Below are 13589 nucleotides of genomic sequence, written 5' to 3'. Positions count from 1 at the left end.
TCCAGGAGACATCTTGCTTTGGCAATGAGATTGATTACACCAGAAGACAAAATTCTTAGCCTGGGTTCAGTAGAAATTTTGAGACTTTGCTGGGGCAGTCAGTGAGGTCTACCTTCTCCCTAAGATGCAGAAGGGAAAGCTGGTGACAAGGGAAAGTATCCTTGAAAATGAGCACTGATCTGTCCTGTGCTTAGGGACAACTGCCCCTCCCATAGAAGACATCCAAGAGACAAATTCATACCCAGCCAAGCTGCAAGTCATGTCACAGTGCCAGTCTGGTTGGCTGGGCAAATGGTTCCTCTAAGAAAATTGTCAGTGATAAGCAAAATCTTGTTTCATTACCACATTTCTGTATCTGTATCCTGTTTAGAATTATTAAACAAATTGTATTTTTTGAATAGTTGATGCTGAAACAGTAGTTGTGGAGAATCTACTGTAGAGTGGCTAGCATGGCATAGTGGGAGGTCCTAACTTGGTAAAGTGCACAGTCACAAGAAACCAAATATGCTGGACTGACTTATTAGGTCACAGGCTAAAGGTTGGTTTTGGAAATTCCATTCAGCACAGAATGGGGCTGCCAATGGGTCACATTCTGTCTTTCTTGGTATCACAAGGGTGGGACAGGGGCCAGAGCAAAAGCGCGTCAGTACCCCGGAGCTCTTGACTCTAGCTGCGTATGTATCAAAAGATGGCCTAGTCAGCCATCACTGGAAAGAGAGGCCCATTGGACACGCAAACTGTATATGCCCCAGTACAGGGGAACACCAGGGCCAAAATAATGGGAATGGGTGTGTAGGGAAGTGGGGGGGGTATGGGGGACTTTTGGGATAGCATTGGAAATGTAATTGAGGAAAATATGTAATAAAAATATTAAAAAAAAGAAAGTTGTGTGTCTGTGGGTGGGAAGGATTTTCTTTCTACTTCAGTGGCTCCTTTAGGAACCACTGATTCATTCTGGGGTGTGAGCTAATCAATAATTGGAGGGATAAAATTAAATGGCCATTAAAATAATTGCTGAGGACAGGTGTGAAAGAAAACTGACCTGATTACTGTTTTCTCCCTCTCTGAGTGAAGTTAATATGTGGGTATACATTCCAGGAGAGATGGAAGCATTCAGACCCTCCCTAACTAGTCTTTTGACTTCCCACTTCATTCAGTGTCTATATACATTCAGCCTATAGGCTCTGACTTCAAAACACGAATATTATGTTTTTTGTCAATCCACATGATTTGATGCTAGCAAGTCAAAGTTAATGTAAACACTGTTTTTTGTTTAATTCCAAAATATCTTTAAAATGCTAGCCCTTGAACAAAAATCTACAAATTATGCATGCTGAAGCTAAAAAGTACAGCAAACAATAAAAAAACATTTTGGACTAGAAACCAAACAGAGCTTTGCCCTTCGTACAGTGGATAAAGCCAGCAGTTGCAACCTGGCAGACTTATAGAGATGGTGGGCAGTGAAGAGAACTAATGAGAAGCTGTTTAGCATGTAAACAGTAAAGGCCTGTACAGTCCAGGATAGAAAAGCTGAAAGCATGTGTTATATTGAACTAGGATGCTGTAGCCATTTTCACACCTGGTGGTAGTCTTCTAGGATCACAGTTAACTCCATCTTGTGAGCATTTGGCATTTCTGTCACATAAAAGATGTGAGACAGAGACAGCTTTCTGTGAGTTTAAAGATAAGAAAAAAAATTGCCACAAATCAGTTGTGGCACAGTGGATTTCAGTTTAGAAGAGTGGAGTATTCGTTGCACCCCCTGATTCTACACTGGTGAGTTATACCCTGGGATCTGAACTCTGTAGCTACTGACACAGAGGGTGGCAAGAGGCCCATCTCAGATGTGTGCACACTGAGTGCACACACTATTTTGTCCATTATTCTCGAAACAGTACCGTTTACCAGCTACTTACCTAGCATTGGTACTCAGCCTCAGAAGTACAGGGATGCAAAGGATGTCTATGTGCTGTTTATAAATTCTACGTACATTTAGCACTCATGATTTCAGGTTGTTTTTTTCAGTGACTTGGGGGAAATTGTGCTCATAACTTGATAGTGAGATGTTGAGTTGTATGTTCCTCCCTATAATTCCTATAACTTAAATGGCTAAATCCTGTGAATTTATTGCTATTCGATACAGTCTGGTAGCATGGAAAGACGCAAATGTTTATTTATGTTTAGATATGGCACATAGCCAACAGATAGAGTGTCATCCAGTGAATATATATTCAGATGCATCAAAACTAAAAAGAAGAAATAAGAATTCATTTTTTTTTATTACTAAAGATTTACTCTCCCTATAAGATTAAACATCTTGTTTGAGGAAAGGGAGTCACGGCCCAAATGATGAGACCACAAGAATGGATTCATTTATAGAAGCTGGTTTTATAGCAGGATTTCTTGTTTGTTTGTTTGTTTGCATGGTTTGGTCTTTGATTTTCTACATGTGAGGTTACTTATCTCAAGCCATTCATCTCTCCAGCTCTTGGAGAGACCAGGAGGCTCAAGAGAGCCCTTAGTAAGCAATGGCCAGTGGCAAAACACTGCACAGAAGGACCCAGGCACAGTTTGTGCAACACTAGTTTAAACTGTGTGGTTTTAAAAGCCACAGTAATATTATTCTCAAGGAACATTACAAAAAGATGAACCCCACTGCTCCCTTGATCATCTGGATTTATGGTGTACCATACATCAGTGAGTCCTAGAGATAAAAAGTTGTAGAATAGTCTTTCCATTTGCCATTGATTTGATGAAGAAAAAAAAAAAAGCACGTGAAAGAGTAACATAAGAAGCAGAGATGCTTTCAGGAGGTATACTGGAGGAGACTAGAAGTGGTCCCAATAGGGATCTACCAAGAATTGGAGGGACCATGGCAAAGCTAAGCAGGGAGGTGGCTCAGGAAACCTAAAGGGGAAATGCAGTGCTCATAAAGTACATGAGAAAAAAACCAAGGAAGCTAAGCAAAGTGAGTGGGGCTTTATTCTATTAAGCATTATACAATGGATAAAGGAAACTGGCTTTTCTACTTACTCAGAGCCTAGAGTGACTAGAGTGGATGACTTTGTACACAATTGGGAAATAAGGTGCTTATCATTGAAATTCTTAGAATTGAACTTGAAACACCAACACAAAGCTCATATATTTACACAGCTGTCCCACCGGTTGGGTTACTGTTAGGACAGGCTGTGCAACATTGTAGACCTGAAGTTCTAAGTGACAGATATAGCACCATGAGGCAGGGCATGTGGCTTACCATCAACCTATTAGTCCCGAGATCTCCTGTCTCTTTTTGCTTCAATTTCTCCATTTGTAAAAGGAGGAATAAATTTGTCCCACTGCATTTTCTGAAAAAAAAAAAAAAGACCCAATGTGTGTAAATTAACTAGAAATTATTTCAAATAAAATAAAGTGCCCTATTACAACAAGATAAAGTGAGAACTATTAAACATACAATCTCTTGGTCTTGCAAACTTTATATGCCCCAGTACACGGGAACGCCAGGGCCAAGAAGTAGGAGTGGGTGGGTAGGGGTGCAGGGGGGGGGAGGGTATAGGGAACTTTCGGGATAGGATTTGAAATGTAAATGAAGAAAATATCTAATAAAAAATTGAAAAAAGTTTAACTATTTGATAGACAACTGGAACAGATTCTAAATACTCAAGACAAACAATTTCAACATACTACAGTGAGGTATGGCGGCTTGGCTTCTCTTTGTGAGGACCGTGTCATGTTTTGTAAGGTTATGGTGTTCTGCTTGCTCATCTAGTATTTTGAACATTATGAATGGACTGATCTGTGATTTCCAGGCTGATGTTGACAAAGCTGTGAAGGCCGCAAGACAGGCTTTCCAGATTGGCTCCCCATGGCGCACCATGGATGCTTCAGAGAGGGGCCGCCTGCTGAACAAGCTGGCTGACTTAATGGAGAGAGATCGTCTGCTGCTGGCTGTGAGTATTAACCAAAGTCAGAGGGACTATAAGAGAGCTCCCAAGGGAACTCGATGTTTCAACTGACCAGTAAGTCTGGTTTAAAGAGTACAATGACAAACTTCCTCCTGCTTTTCTCTAGAACTTCTCAGAGTCCAGAATCCAGTTTTACTGTATTCATCAAACCTTTTGTATGCTCTCAGGGGTTATACATTTTCATTTTAATTGTTAGAGAAGTCATTATAGAACGTGGATGCAGGATACATTTACTAGTCTTTTCAGCTTTGAATTTTAATAAAGCCAATTGAAAACGAAGTGGTACCCAGGTTACAATTCTGAGTAAATTGCATTAGTTTTAGACTTTTTTTTTTTTAAGTGAAGTCAGTATTCTTTTTTTTTCATTTTTTTCATTTATTAACAGATTATGTATTATTACACACATTTATGAACTGCTGTTCTTTATATTATAGATAAAATGTTCTACACATTAGGTTTTATTTTATTACTCCAAGGGCTAAATTTCTTTAAATCTTTAATATATATATATGCACTTGTAGGTTGCATTTTTCATCTTTAGGGGCTGAGAATGTGTTTATATTTAGAAATAGGGTCTCTAAAATTGTAATTAGTGAAAATGAAGCCATCAGTATAGTCATTAATCACATATGAATAATGACATGATTATACAAAATTGTCATATTATGTACAAAAAGAGAAATAACCATACAATGACACAAAGAGAATAAAATTATACAGTCCAAGATCAGAGGTATCAGTAAAAAGAAGACATGCCAATATTCCATTTTTTTTCATATTATGGGCTGTATAACCCCAGACTGAGAGCTAAAATAAAGTTGTCTGTCTTCAGGTTGTATCAGGTATTTTTTTCTTTTCTTTTCTTTTTTATTAGATATTTTCTTTATTTACATTTCAAATGTTATCCCCATTCCTAGTTTTTTCCTCCAAAAATCCCTTATCCTCTACCCCCTCCCCCTGCTCTTCAACCCACCCATTCCCATTCCTGGTCCTGGCATTCCCCCCTATACTGGAGCCTAGAGTCTTCACAGGACCAAGGGCCTCTCCTCCCATTGATGACCGACTAGGCCATCCTCTGCTGCATATATAGCTAGAGCCACAACTTCCACCATTCTTTGATTGGTGGTATAGTTCCAAGAAGTTCTGGGGGTACAGGTTAGTTCCTATTGATGTTCCTCCTATGGGGCTTCATTCCCCTTCAGCTCCCTGGATATTTCTCTGGCTCCTTCATTGGGGACCTTGTGCTCCGTCCAATGGATGACTGTGAGCATCCACTTCTGTATTTGCCAGGCACTGGCAGACCCTCAAAAGAGACAACTATATCAGGCTCCTGTCAGCAGGCTCTTTTTGGCATCTGCCTAGTGACTGGGTTTGGTGTTTGTTTATGGGGTGGATCCCCAAGTGGGGCAGTCTCTGGATGGTCGTTCCTTCAGTCTCTGCTCTGAACTTTGTCTCTGCAACTCTTTTCATGGGTATTAGTGACAATGGGATTCAAACCTTGATTTTATTAGAAAATATCAGCAATTCACCAATTATTAATAATCATGTATTTGCTCCAAACATGTAAAAATAGAATCCATACCTCTGTGATAAATCTATACTAATTGGGATATTCTATTGGAAGAAATGAGAATTTCCCAAAGCTTAGCTCTTTCCATCTATCTCAACTGTAGAGTGAAAAGTGTTACTTCCCCTGCCAGCATGAGAGCCACAGGGAGAACGGAACAGGCATGTAAAGAAAGACACATTTGATTTAATTTTAGGATAGTAGTGGGCGGTATCAAACCTGTGCATCTTGCCATGTGACCAAATGTATGATTTCCAAGCATCCTATACAGTCTGAACAAAGTGGGGGGGAGGAAAAGAAGATTCTGCTAGATAAGAAAATGTGCAACTTCACAATTTTCCTCCTCTCTTTTTGAAAATAGGTTCTTTTCTCATACTATATATCCTGATTATAGTTTCTCCTCGCTCTATTCCTCCAGTACCTCCCTCCTCTCCTGTGGATCCACCCCCTTTCTATCTCTTATTAGCAAAGAACAGGCTTCTAAGAGATAACATCCAAACATGATAAAATGTAACTAATAAGATGAGACAGAAAATATTATATCAAAGTTGGTCATGGCCACCCAACAGGAGGAAACAAGTCTGAAGGGTGGACACGAGAGTCAGAGACCCATTTGTTCTCACAGGAACATCATGAAAATACTAAGCTAAAAGCTGTAGTATGTGCCGAGGACCTGACACAGACCCATCAATGCACTGTGCCTTCTGCTTCAGTGTCTGTGGGATAATGTGCACCTTACTTAGGCCCTGGTGCCCTATTTCCTCCGACTCTTGCATTATTTCTGTCTTCTCTACTGTAGGGTTCCCTAAGATCTGAAGGGAGGCATTGTTGAAATAACTATGACACAATTTCCCAAACAGGTTTAAAGTCGAATATGGTAAATCCCTAATAAAAGATGCCAGTGTTATAATTGTGTGAACTGACTGTTTCTATGAGAATATGATAATGATTATGGCATTGTGAATAGTTGCAAACACCAAATTGTTGGTTCAGTCAGATATCAAGTACAATCTAATTGGACCTCTGATAGAACAAAGAGACTAAGAGTCATTTTCACAGCTGACTACTTATGTGACCACTTCTTGGATACTGCTTAACCAGGACACATTTAGAACCTGACAGAAATAGGACCAGAATCAGCCAATCAGAATCTTATCATCTCTCCCACCAGGATCTTGCTATTTGTCATTTGATTTTTTTCTCAAGATGTTTCATTTAAAAAAAAAGCACTAGGTTTGAGATTCCTTATACTTCTAAAACTCTCTAGTACATAAGTACTAAAAAAATTCACTATATATTCTTGATACATTTTTTTATTGTTGAAAGTTTAGTTTAGACTTTGATATTCTTTTTTTTTTTGTATTCTTTTTTTTCCTTCAGACAATGGAATCGATGAATGCTGGGAAAGTCTTTGCTCATGCATACCTGTTGGATGTAGAGATCAGCATAAAAGCATTACAGTACTTCGCAGGCTGGGCTGACAAGATCCATGGCCAAACAATACCCAGTGGTAAGTCCATTTGGGATAGTAATGGCATGATGGTACAGGGTAAGGCTACTGTTGAAGAGCTGAGTACCTTCAAATTCTCTCTGATAGAGGTGTCAATCAATGAGACAAATAATTACTTTTTTTTACTTCATTTTGTTCCAATACAGTTTATGCTGATGGCAGTTCTGTTAGAAGTCAACATGTGCATAGTTTAAACAGTAGTAAAGTACAAACAATACCCATAGATTCAACTACTAATTTGAGTGAGAAGTTTCAGGGTTGAAACTTTTCAAAGATGGCTGCCAAAATTATTTATTTGAGTTTCATTCCCATAAAGACATCTCTGTGGCTGTTCTTAGACCATTTTTATTCAACAACCCAACTTACACCAGTGTGTTTCAAAAGCTTCAAAGCAAGATGAGAATCTGACTTCTAGCTGAGTTATGAATCTTTTCGTGGAAATGTTGTGTACGTATTTCTTAGCAAGGTAGGCAAGTAATAGCATAGGCGTGATGAATATTCATTCCATGTGAAGAAAGACCCAGTTGGGGATGGAATAAAGGGAGTTCCACATATGAGGTGTGATGGCTTTAGGAACTCAGATAATGCACTTGCAGTCCTGTCCCCGATGGGCACTGCCAATCTAACTGGAGGATTCAGTATGGAAGGTGGACACCAGGAAGTTAGAAGATAAGGATGAGAACACACAGGCACCATGAAGGGGGCTCTTTCGTGGCTCTTATTCCACTCTTAGGAAACATAGAAGAAGCTGTTTAAAGTGCCCGTGGTTTCTGACAGGAAAAGTACTTGCTGTGGTAGCACTAAGCTCCTGTAGAAGTCAGAATAAAACACAGAACAACAAATTTCCCAAGGCACAGGACTTGGGCAAGTCCAGATGGAAAAGAACCATGTTTCACTTAAGACATGCTTTGTTTTTTGTTTTTGTTTTTATTTTTTTCCATAGACTAAAGGATATTGCTTTTGTGTTCAGTAGGCAAAAGACACAAAACCAACAATTCCAAGTCAGTAGAAAGATTGCTTACATTTTTTACTATTTTAAATCATTTTTTTTTTAAGTTTATACTCCTGGGAGACTTGAGACATTGGAAACATTTGCATGTGGCTCAGCCCTTACCTGGAGAAGATATCACTCCTAGCTCATTTCTGTACCACTTTGTGCATGAGAGTGATGATGAAGGCATCCATCTTGGTATTACAGGAATGGAGTTAACTGCCTGTCAGATATTTTCCCACCTTGTCTCTTAGATTCATGGACCTCAGTCTTTAGATTCAAGTTGCTCTTTGAGGGCTCCAATGTCCATGTTATTAGCTGTGTAAATAGAATCTTTTGTTTTCCTTTTGCTATTCATCCTGACCTCACATCGCCAGGCCATGCCTACACAGCCATTTGCCTTTAATGGATGTCTGTGTGTGTGCTTTGTTTTTCAGATGGAAACATATTCACTTATACAAGGCGTGAACCTATTGGGGTGTGTGGCCAAATCATCCCTGTAAGTTTTCTTTCATGATTCTCAATACGGGAAAAAAATGCCTAATCGCATTGATCTGGCAATGAAGCCCACTCCCACACAAGTGAAGCTTTTGCGATGGTTATATGTGAAGTAAATTCAACAAGCATGACTGCCTGAAGCATGTTGTCCTATAACTGAGCTTCTTAGATATGAGCTAGCTGGTCCAGAAATCCTTCAATATACTGCTGTGTCCTTGGAGGGCATTTCAATGTTATCACATGAACCCTCAGTGTTGACTGAATTGGTTGCTTTGGAAATTGTGCGATGTCCTGGTTTCATGAGCTGTGCTTTGTAAGTATATGGCAAAGTATCATCATGGCTCCTCTATGCTGGGGCTCAATTTTTGTAGGATACAGCAGGACCCACCAGTCGCAACACTTCTGTCTCTGCCTGGAGACTTCTCATTATTGATAGTAGCTGCAGAAAGATTGTTCAAATCCTGGAATATATATATATATATATATATATATATATATATATATATATATATATATAAAATGAAGTAATAATCTCCATGACAACTGGAAAAAATGTATGGCTTGTACTGTACCTTTAGGTATCAGGATTGGGTACTCAAAATTCTTCTGTCAGAAAATCATATTCTGAATGGAGCCAGATTTTCTCTAAGCTTAGCACATAGGACACTGGCTAGATATAGCTGACATAATTTAAAAGGCTAAATTAAAATAGAATGAAGTGCCCTAATAGTTTTTTGAATGATAGTCACTTTCATTTAATGAGACAGAGCATATCATTGTATTTAATGAAAATGCTCATTATTTCAAAAGCTTAAAAACACTCAAATACATCTACATCATTCTACCAGCCAGTAGCATTGGATAAGTCTAGACATTAGTCTCCTGTTTGGTGCTGTTGTTTTGGGAAAACTTATCCTGGGCTTTACACATGTTAGCCAGGCGTGTATTATGCCCCAGATCTAAATTTTTGGACTAATCCTGAGGATATCCATCTAAAGTAGAAAGAACTATTTTTGCCACTCATGGGCGATGAATGAATTAAATAGAGAAGGAGCCATGTATCTGACTTTTGACAAACAGCCAGTTGTTATGCAGGATTCAAGCACTTACCCTCTAGATGTGACACCTCTCTGCCTTTAACAATATTGTCTGTCCTGTGCTGAGCCTAGGTTTCTAATATTAAGAGCATGTTCAACACGTCTAAAGCCCCGGAATCACTCTCCAGCATGCATATACACAATATCTCTTGGATATGAATTTTCTAGATTACAATATTGAATAAAATACACTAAGTGTCTTCTAAGGAGAAATAGGAAGAGGGTTCTACATGTGTAAAACATGAGTAACTTACAACATGTTTAACTATATGTGAAACATTGCAGTAAAAAAAATTTTTTTTTTGTATTTTCTTGAGATTCAAGATAACAAGACTTGATTAAATTCTGTAGTTCTTCCCTGTGTCCTTCTCCTCCATGGATGATTTTGGGCATTTTATCATTTGCTAGTTTCTTTTATGAAGTTATATAAAATAAACTAGATAATTACACACAACTTCTGAAGTATTAGTCAACTTTTATCAGGGTGGCATTATCAACGAAGGTGATTTTGAGAGATGCAAAGACTCTATCGTTCTGTTTTAATTTTCAGTGGAATGGTCCATTGATTATATTCACTTGGAAGTTAGGCCCTGCCCTTAGCTGTGGGAACACTGTGGTTGTCAAGCCAGCAGAGCAAACTCCTCTCACAGCTCTTCACATGGCATCTTTAATAAAAGAGGTGAGTTTTCCGAATCTAAACACGCAGTCAAATTCTGGTCCCAGTTTCCCTTACAGGCTGTGTTCACATGTACCATGAGCTTCGCTGTTCACACATGACTCCTGCTCAGTCATGCAGATAAATGTAGCAGAGCTAAGGGCTTTGGTGTTGTCAGTCAGCACAAATCTCTCTCCACACAAATTAGAGTTTTGTAGCTAGTCACCTTGTAAACTGTGACTTATGTTGTTTAAATCTCATAAACTTAAGCTCAGGAAGAACTACAACTTTATTTTCAAATGCTGAAATGTTGAGCTGTATCTTCACCTCCAGGCTACAACTGGCTTGGTTGCTTCTGTAAAGTATTTAAAGGTTATATTAGTTTTAATGTCTCTAAGGATTGATGGCTACTGTGCCAATATGTTTCTAGTTTTGTTGGTGGAGACAATAAATTCTACCTTTCTGCATAGGTAACTTAATATACATTCCTATATCCTTCCAATTGAGTTCTTTTATAAAAATTTGACAGTTAAGCCTTTGAGTGATGTTCAGTTGTCACAATGTTGTTGCCAACATGACACATCTAAGTACCTCAGTTGAGAAATTGTCTTCATCAGATTGGCCTGTGGCCATGGCTGTGGAACAATTTTGTTTGCTTACTGATGTAGCAAGGCCCAGCTCACTGTGGACAGTTATCCCTAGACATGTGGGCCTGGGCTATATGAGGAAAGCTGCTGAGCCAGCCAGAAACCAAGGCAGCGTGTAGCATTTCTCTGTGGTCTGTGCTTTAGTCCTTGGCTCCAGGTTCCTCCCTTGGCTTCCCTTAATGATGGACTATACCCTATTAACCAAATAAACCCCTTCCCAAGTTTGTTTTGGTCAATGTTTTATCACAACAAACGTGGAGCAACTAATTCAAGTTATGATAGACTTGTCCTTAAAACATAGTATCCCTCAGGGCCCTTGGAGGTATGTTCATATGGATGAGAAATTAAAAACAGTAATGAAGAAACAGTAAATACACCTAGATGAGTTTTCTTGTTAGAAGAACTCTCAAGGTGAACGAACGTATGAAATAACATGATGTCTCACTTAGGTCTTTTGTGAATTGAGTTCTTGATCTGTTAATTGCTTATTTCTTAACTTGTAGGCAGGGTTTCCTCCTGGCGTGGTGAACATTGTCCCTGGTTATGGGCCAACTGCAGGGGGAGCCATCTCCTCCCACATGGACATCGACAAAGTGTCCTTCACAGGATCAACAGAGGTAGGGCCATTTGATGGAACATCTCATGTCTAACAAACAGATGGATGCTCTCTGTACTGTTTCTTAGCCTATGTGTTCTTTAAAAGAGTTGCTTAATGGTTTGTTCCTTATTCTAGACTCAAAGTATGCCTATGAAACACAAGGGGATAAATTTTGGATAAAAGAATACTTGTTACTAATTTGGAAAGATTATAGTAAACTAGTTTTTAGTGTATTCACTATCATCTCTTACAAGAAATAGCCTCTGAAAATGCCAGATGATTAATAAACTGTCTGGTAGAAAATACAAATTGGGCCACAGATTTGTATGAATTACTGTCTCTGGATTAAGAAAATTAAATGGTACAGTCTTGTCCTTAGCTTCTTGGTTGGGACTCTGTCTACTGAGCATGCTCTGAGAGGGAGACAAATCTGCTTCCTTCCATGCTCCTGCTGGGAGACCCTGAGATATTAGTGTGTCTGTCACCACTGTGGAGAGATACAAAGTAGAAAATCAGGAACCAGCCACAACCACAACAAGTCATAACAAGAGTCGGCAAAGGTAGAGAGAGAGACAGAGAGAGAGAGAGAGAGAGAGAGAGAGAGAGAGAGAGAGAGAGAGAGGACTAGATGAAGAGGTGTGTAATATGTAATTCTGAGGACTGCATGAGTTTCTGTTACAAACTAAAGAATAGGTAGATAAAATGCAGTTTTAAGCAAAGCCATATTTTAACATGTAATTCTTGGGATTGTATGAGTTTCTGTTATGAACAAAAGGAAATTTAGACATTATGCTGTTTGAAGTAAAGTTGTGCTAGGTTGTAATGTTCTTAGCTGTTCAACAGAAAAGATACTGCATTAGTCATTGGTATGGGATAAAAAGGGAAAATGGATAGATCTGATTAAGCTACTCTCACAAGAAACAAGTTGGATGGAGACGGTAACTTGATACTTAAAAAGTTCTATTGAAGGGATCAAAAGAAAAAAAAACCATTCAGACATGGAACTTGTTAGAGGTTTTAAGGAATAAACTACTTTAAGACTGAGAAGAGAAAATATTCTAAATAGTGAATTGAGGATAAGTTAATTTTCTTATTATTGCAGTTAGCCACATCAATATTATTTTAAACTTCCCAAAGAATTGATTTAAGAAGACATTGACTTTTTCATCTTTTCAAATGTGTGTGTGTTTATGTTTCTCTGTGTATTTGTTTTTCATAGACAGGAGGAAAATAGTGTATCATGAAAATCTGTAATTGAGACAGGGAAAAAACAACCACAGATTCACAATTTTCTCTGAAAGAAACTGTGGAAGGCTCTCTATGATATGATGATAACTTTAGCAGTCGTGATGCAGCAGGAGAGGCTGTGATCACAGCAGATGGAGGAAGCAGGGTCGAAGAAGCCTGGAATCCTACACCATATACAAAGGGGATTCGAGAGGCTTCTGAGGCCAGATCATAGGGGCACTTCTCCAGTTTGTCTCTGCCAGAGGTCACTGGTCCTTGAGCACGGCAGCTTGTTTATCATGTGACCTTCTTAACTAATCCTCAACTCTGTGCCATTTTGTCATTCCCATAATTCTATTCCTATGCCCATTTACCTTCTGAAAAATCATCCTGAGTGAGGTAACACATTCACAAAGAAACTCACACAATATGTATTCACTGATAAGTGGATATTAGCCCCAAACCTAGGATACCCAAGATATAAGATATAATTTGCTAAACACATGAAACTCAAGGAGAATGAAGACTGAAGTGTGGACACTATGCCCCTCCTTAGATTTGGGAACAAAACACCCATGGAAGGAGTTACAGAGACGGAGTTTGGAGCTGAGATGAAAGGATGGACCATGTAGAGACTGCCATAGCCATAGCCAGGGATCCACCCCATAATCAGCATCCAAACGCTGACACCATTGCATACACTAGCAAGATTTTATTGAAAGGACCCAGATGTAGCTGTCTCTTGTGAGACTATGCCGGGGCCCAGCAAACACAGAAGTGGATGCTCACAGTCAGCTAATGGATGGATCATAGGGCTCCCAATGGAGGAGCTAG

At 39.0% G+C, this 13589-nt stretch overlaps 1 protein-coding gene across 1 annotated transcript in view; it reads left to right on the top strand.

Moving 5' to 3' along the window:
- Aldh1a7 (aldehyde dehydrogenase family 1, subfamily A7) overlaps nucleotides 1–13589 on the top strand; it is a 34604-nt gene that overhangs the window by 1329 nt on the left and 19686 nt on the right. Inside the window, exons 3-7 of the mRNA NM_011921.2 lie at nucleotides 3810–3950; nucleotides 6913–7042; nucleotides 8471–8532; nucleotides 10179–10307; nucleotides 11434–11547. Coding sequence (NP_036051.1) covers nucleotides 3810–3950; nucleotides 6913–7042; nucleotides 8471–8532; nucleotides 10179–10307; nucleotides 11434–11547 — 576 coding nt within the window. The remainder of the gene's footprint in view (nucleotides 1–3809; nucleotides 3951–6912; nucleotides 7043–8470; nucleotides 8533–10178; nucleotides 10308–11433; nucleotides 11548–13589) is intronic.

The sequence above is a fragment of the Mus musculus genome, chromosome 19 (assembly GCF_000001635.26).
Source record: "Mus musculus strain C57BL/6J chromosome 19, GRCm38.p6 C57BL/6J".
NCBI lineage: Eukaryota > Metazoa > Chordata > Mammalia > Rodentia > Muridae > Mus > Mus musculus.
The sequence above is the reverse complement of the archived record's forward strand: the minus strand, read 5'-3'. Positions and strand labels throughout refer to the sequence as shown.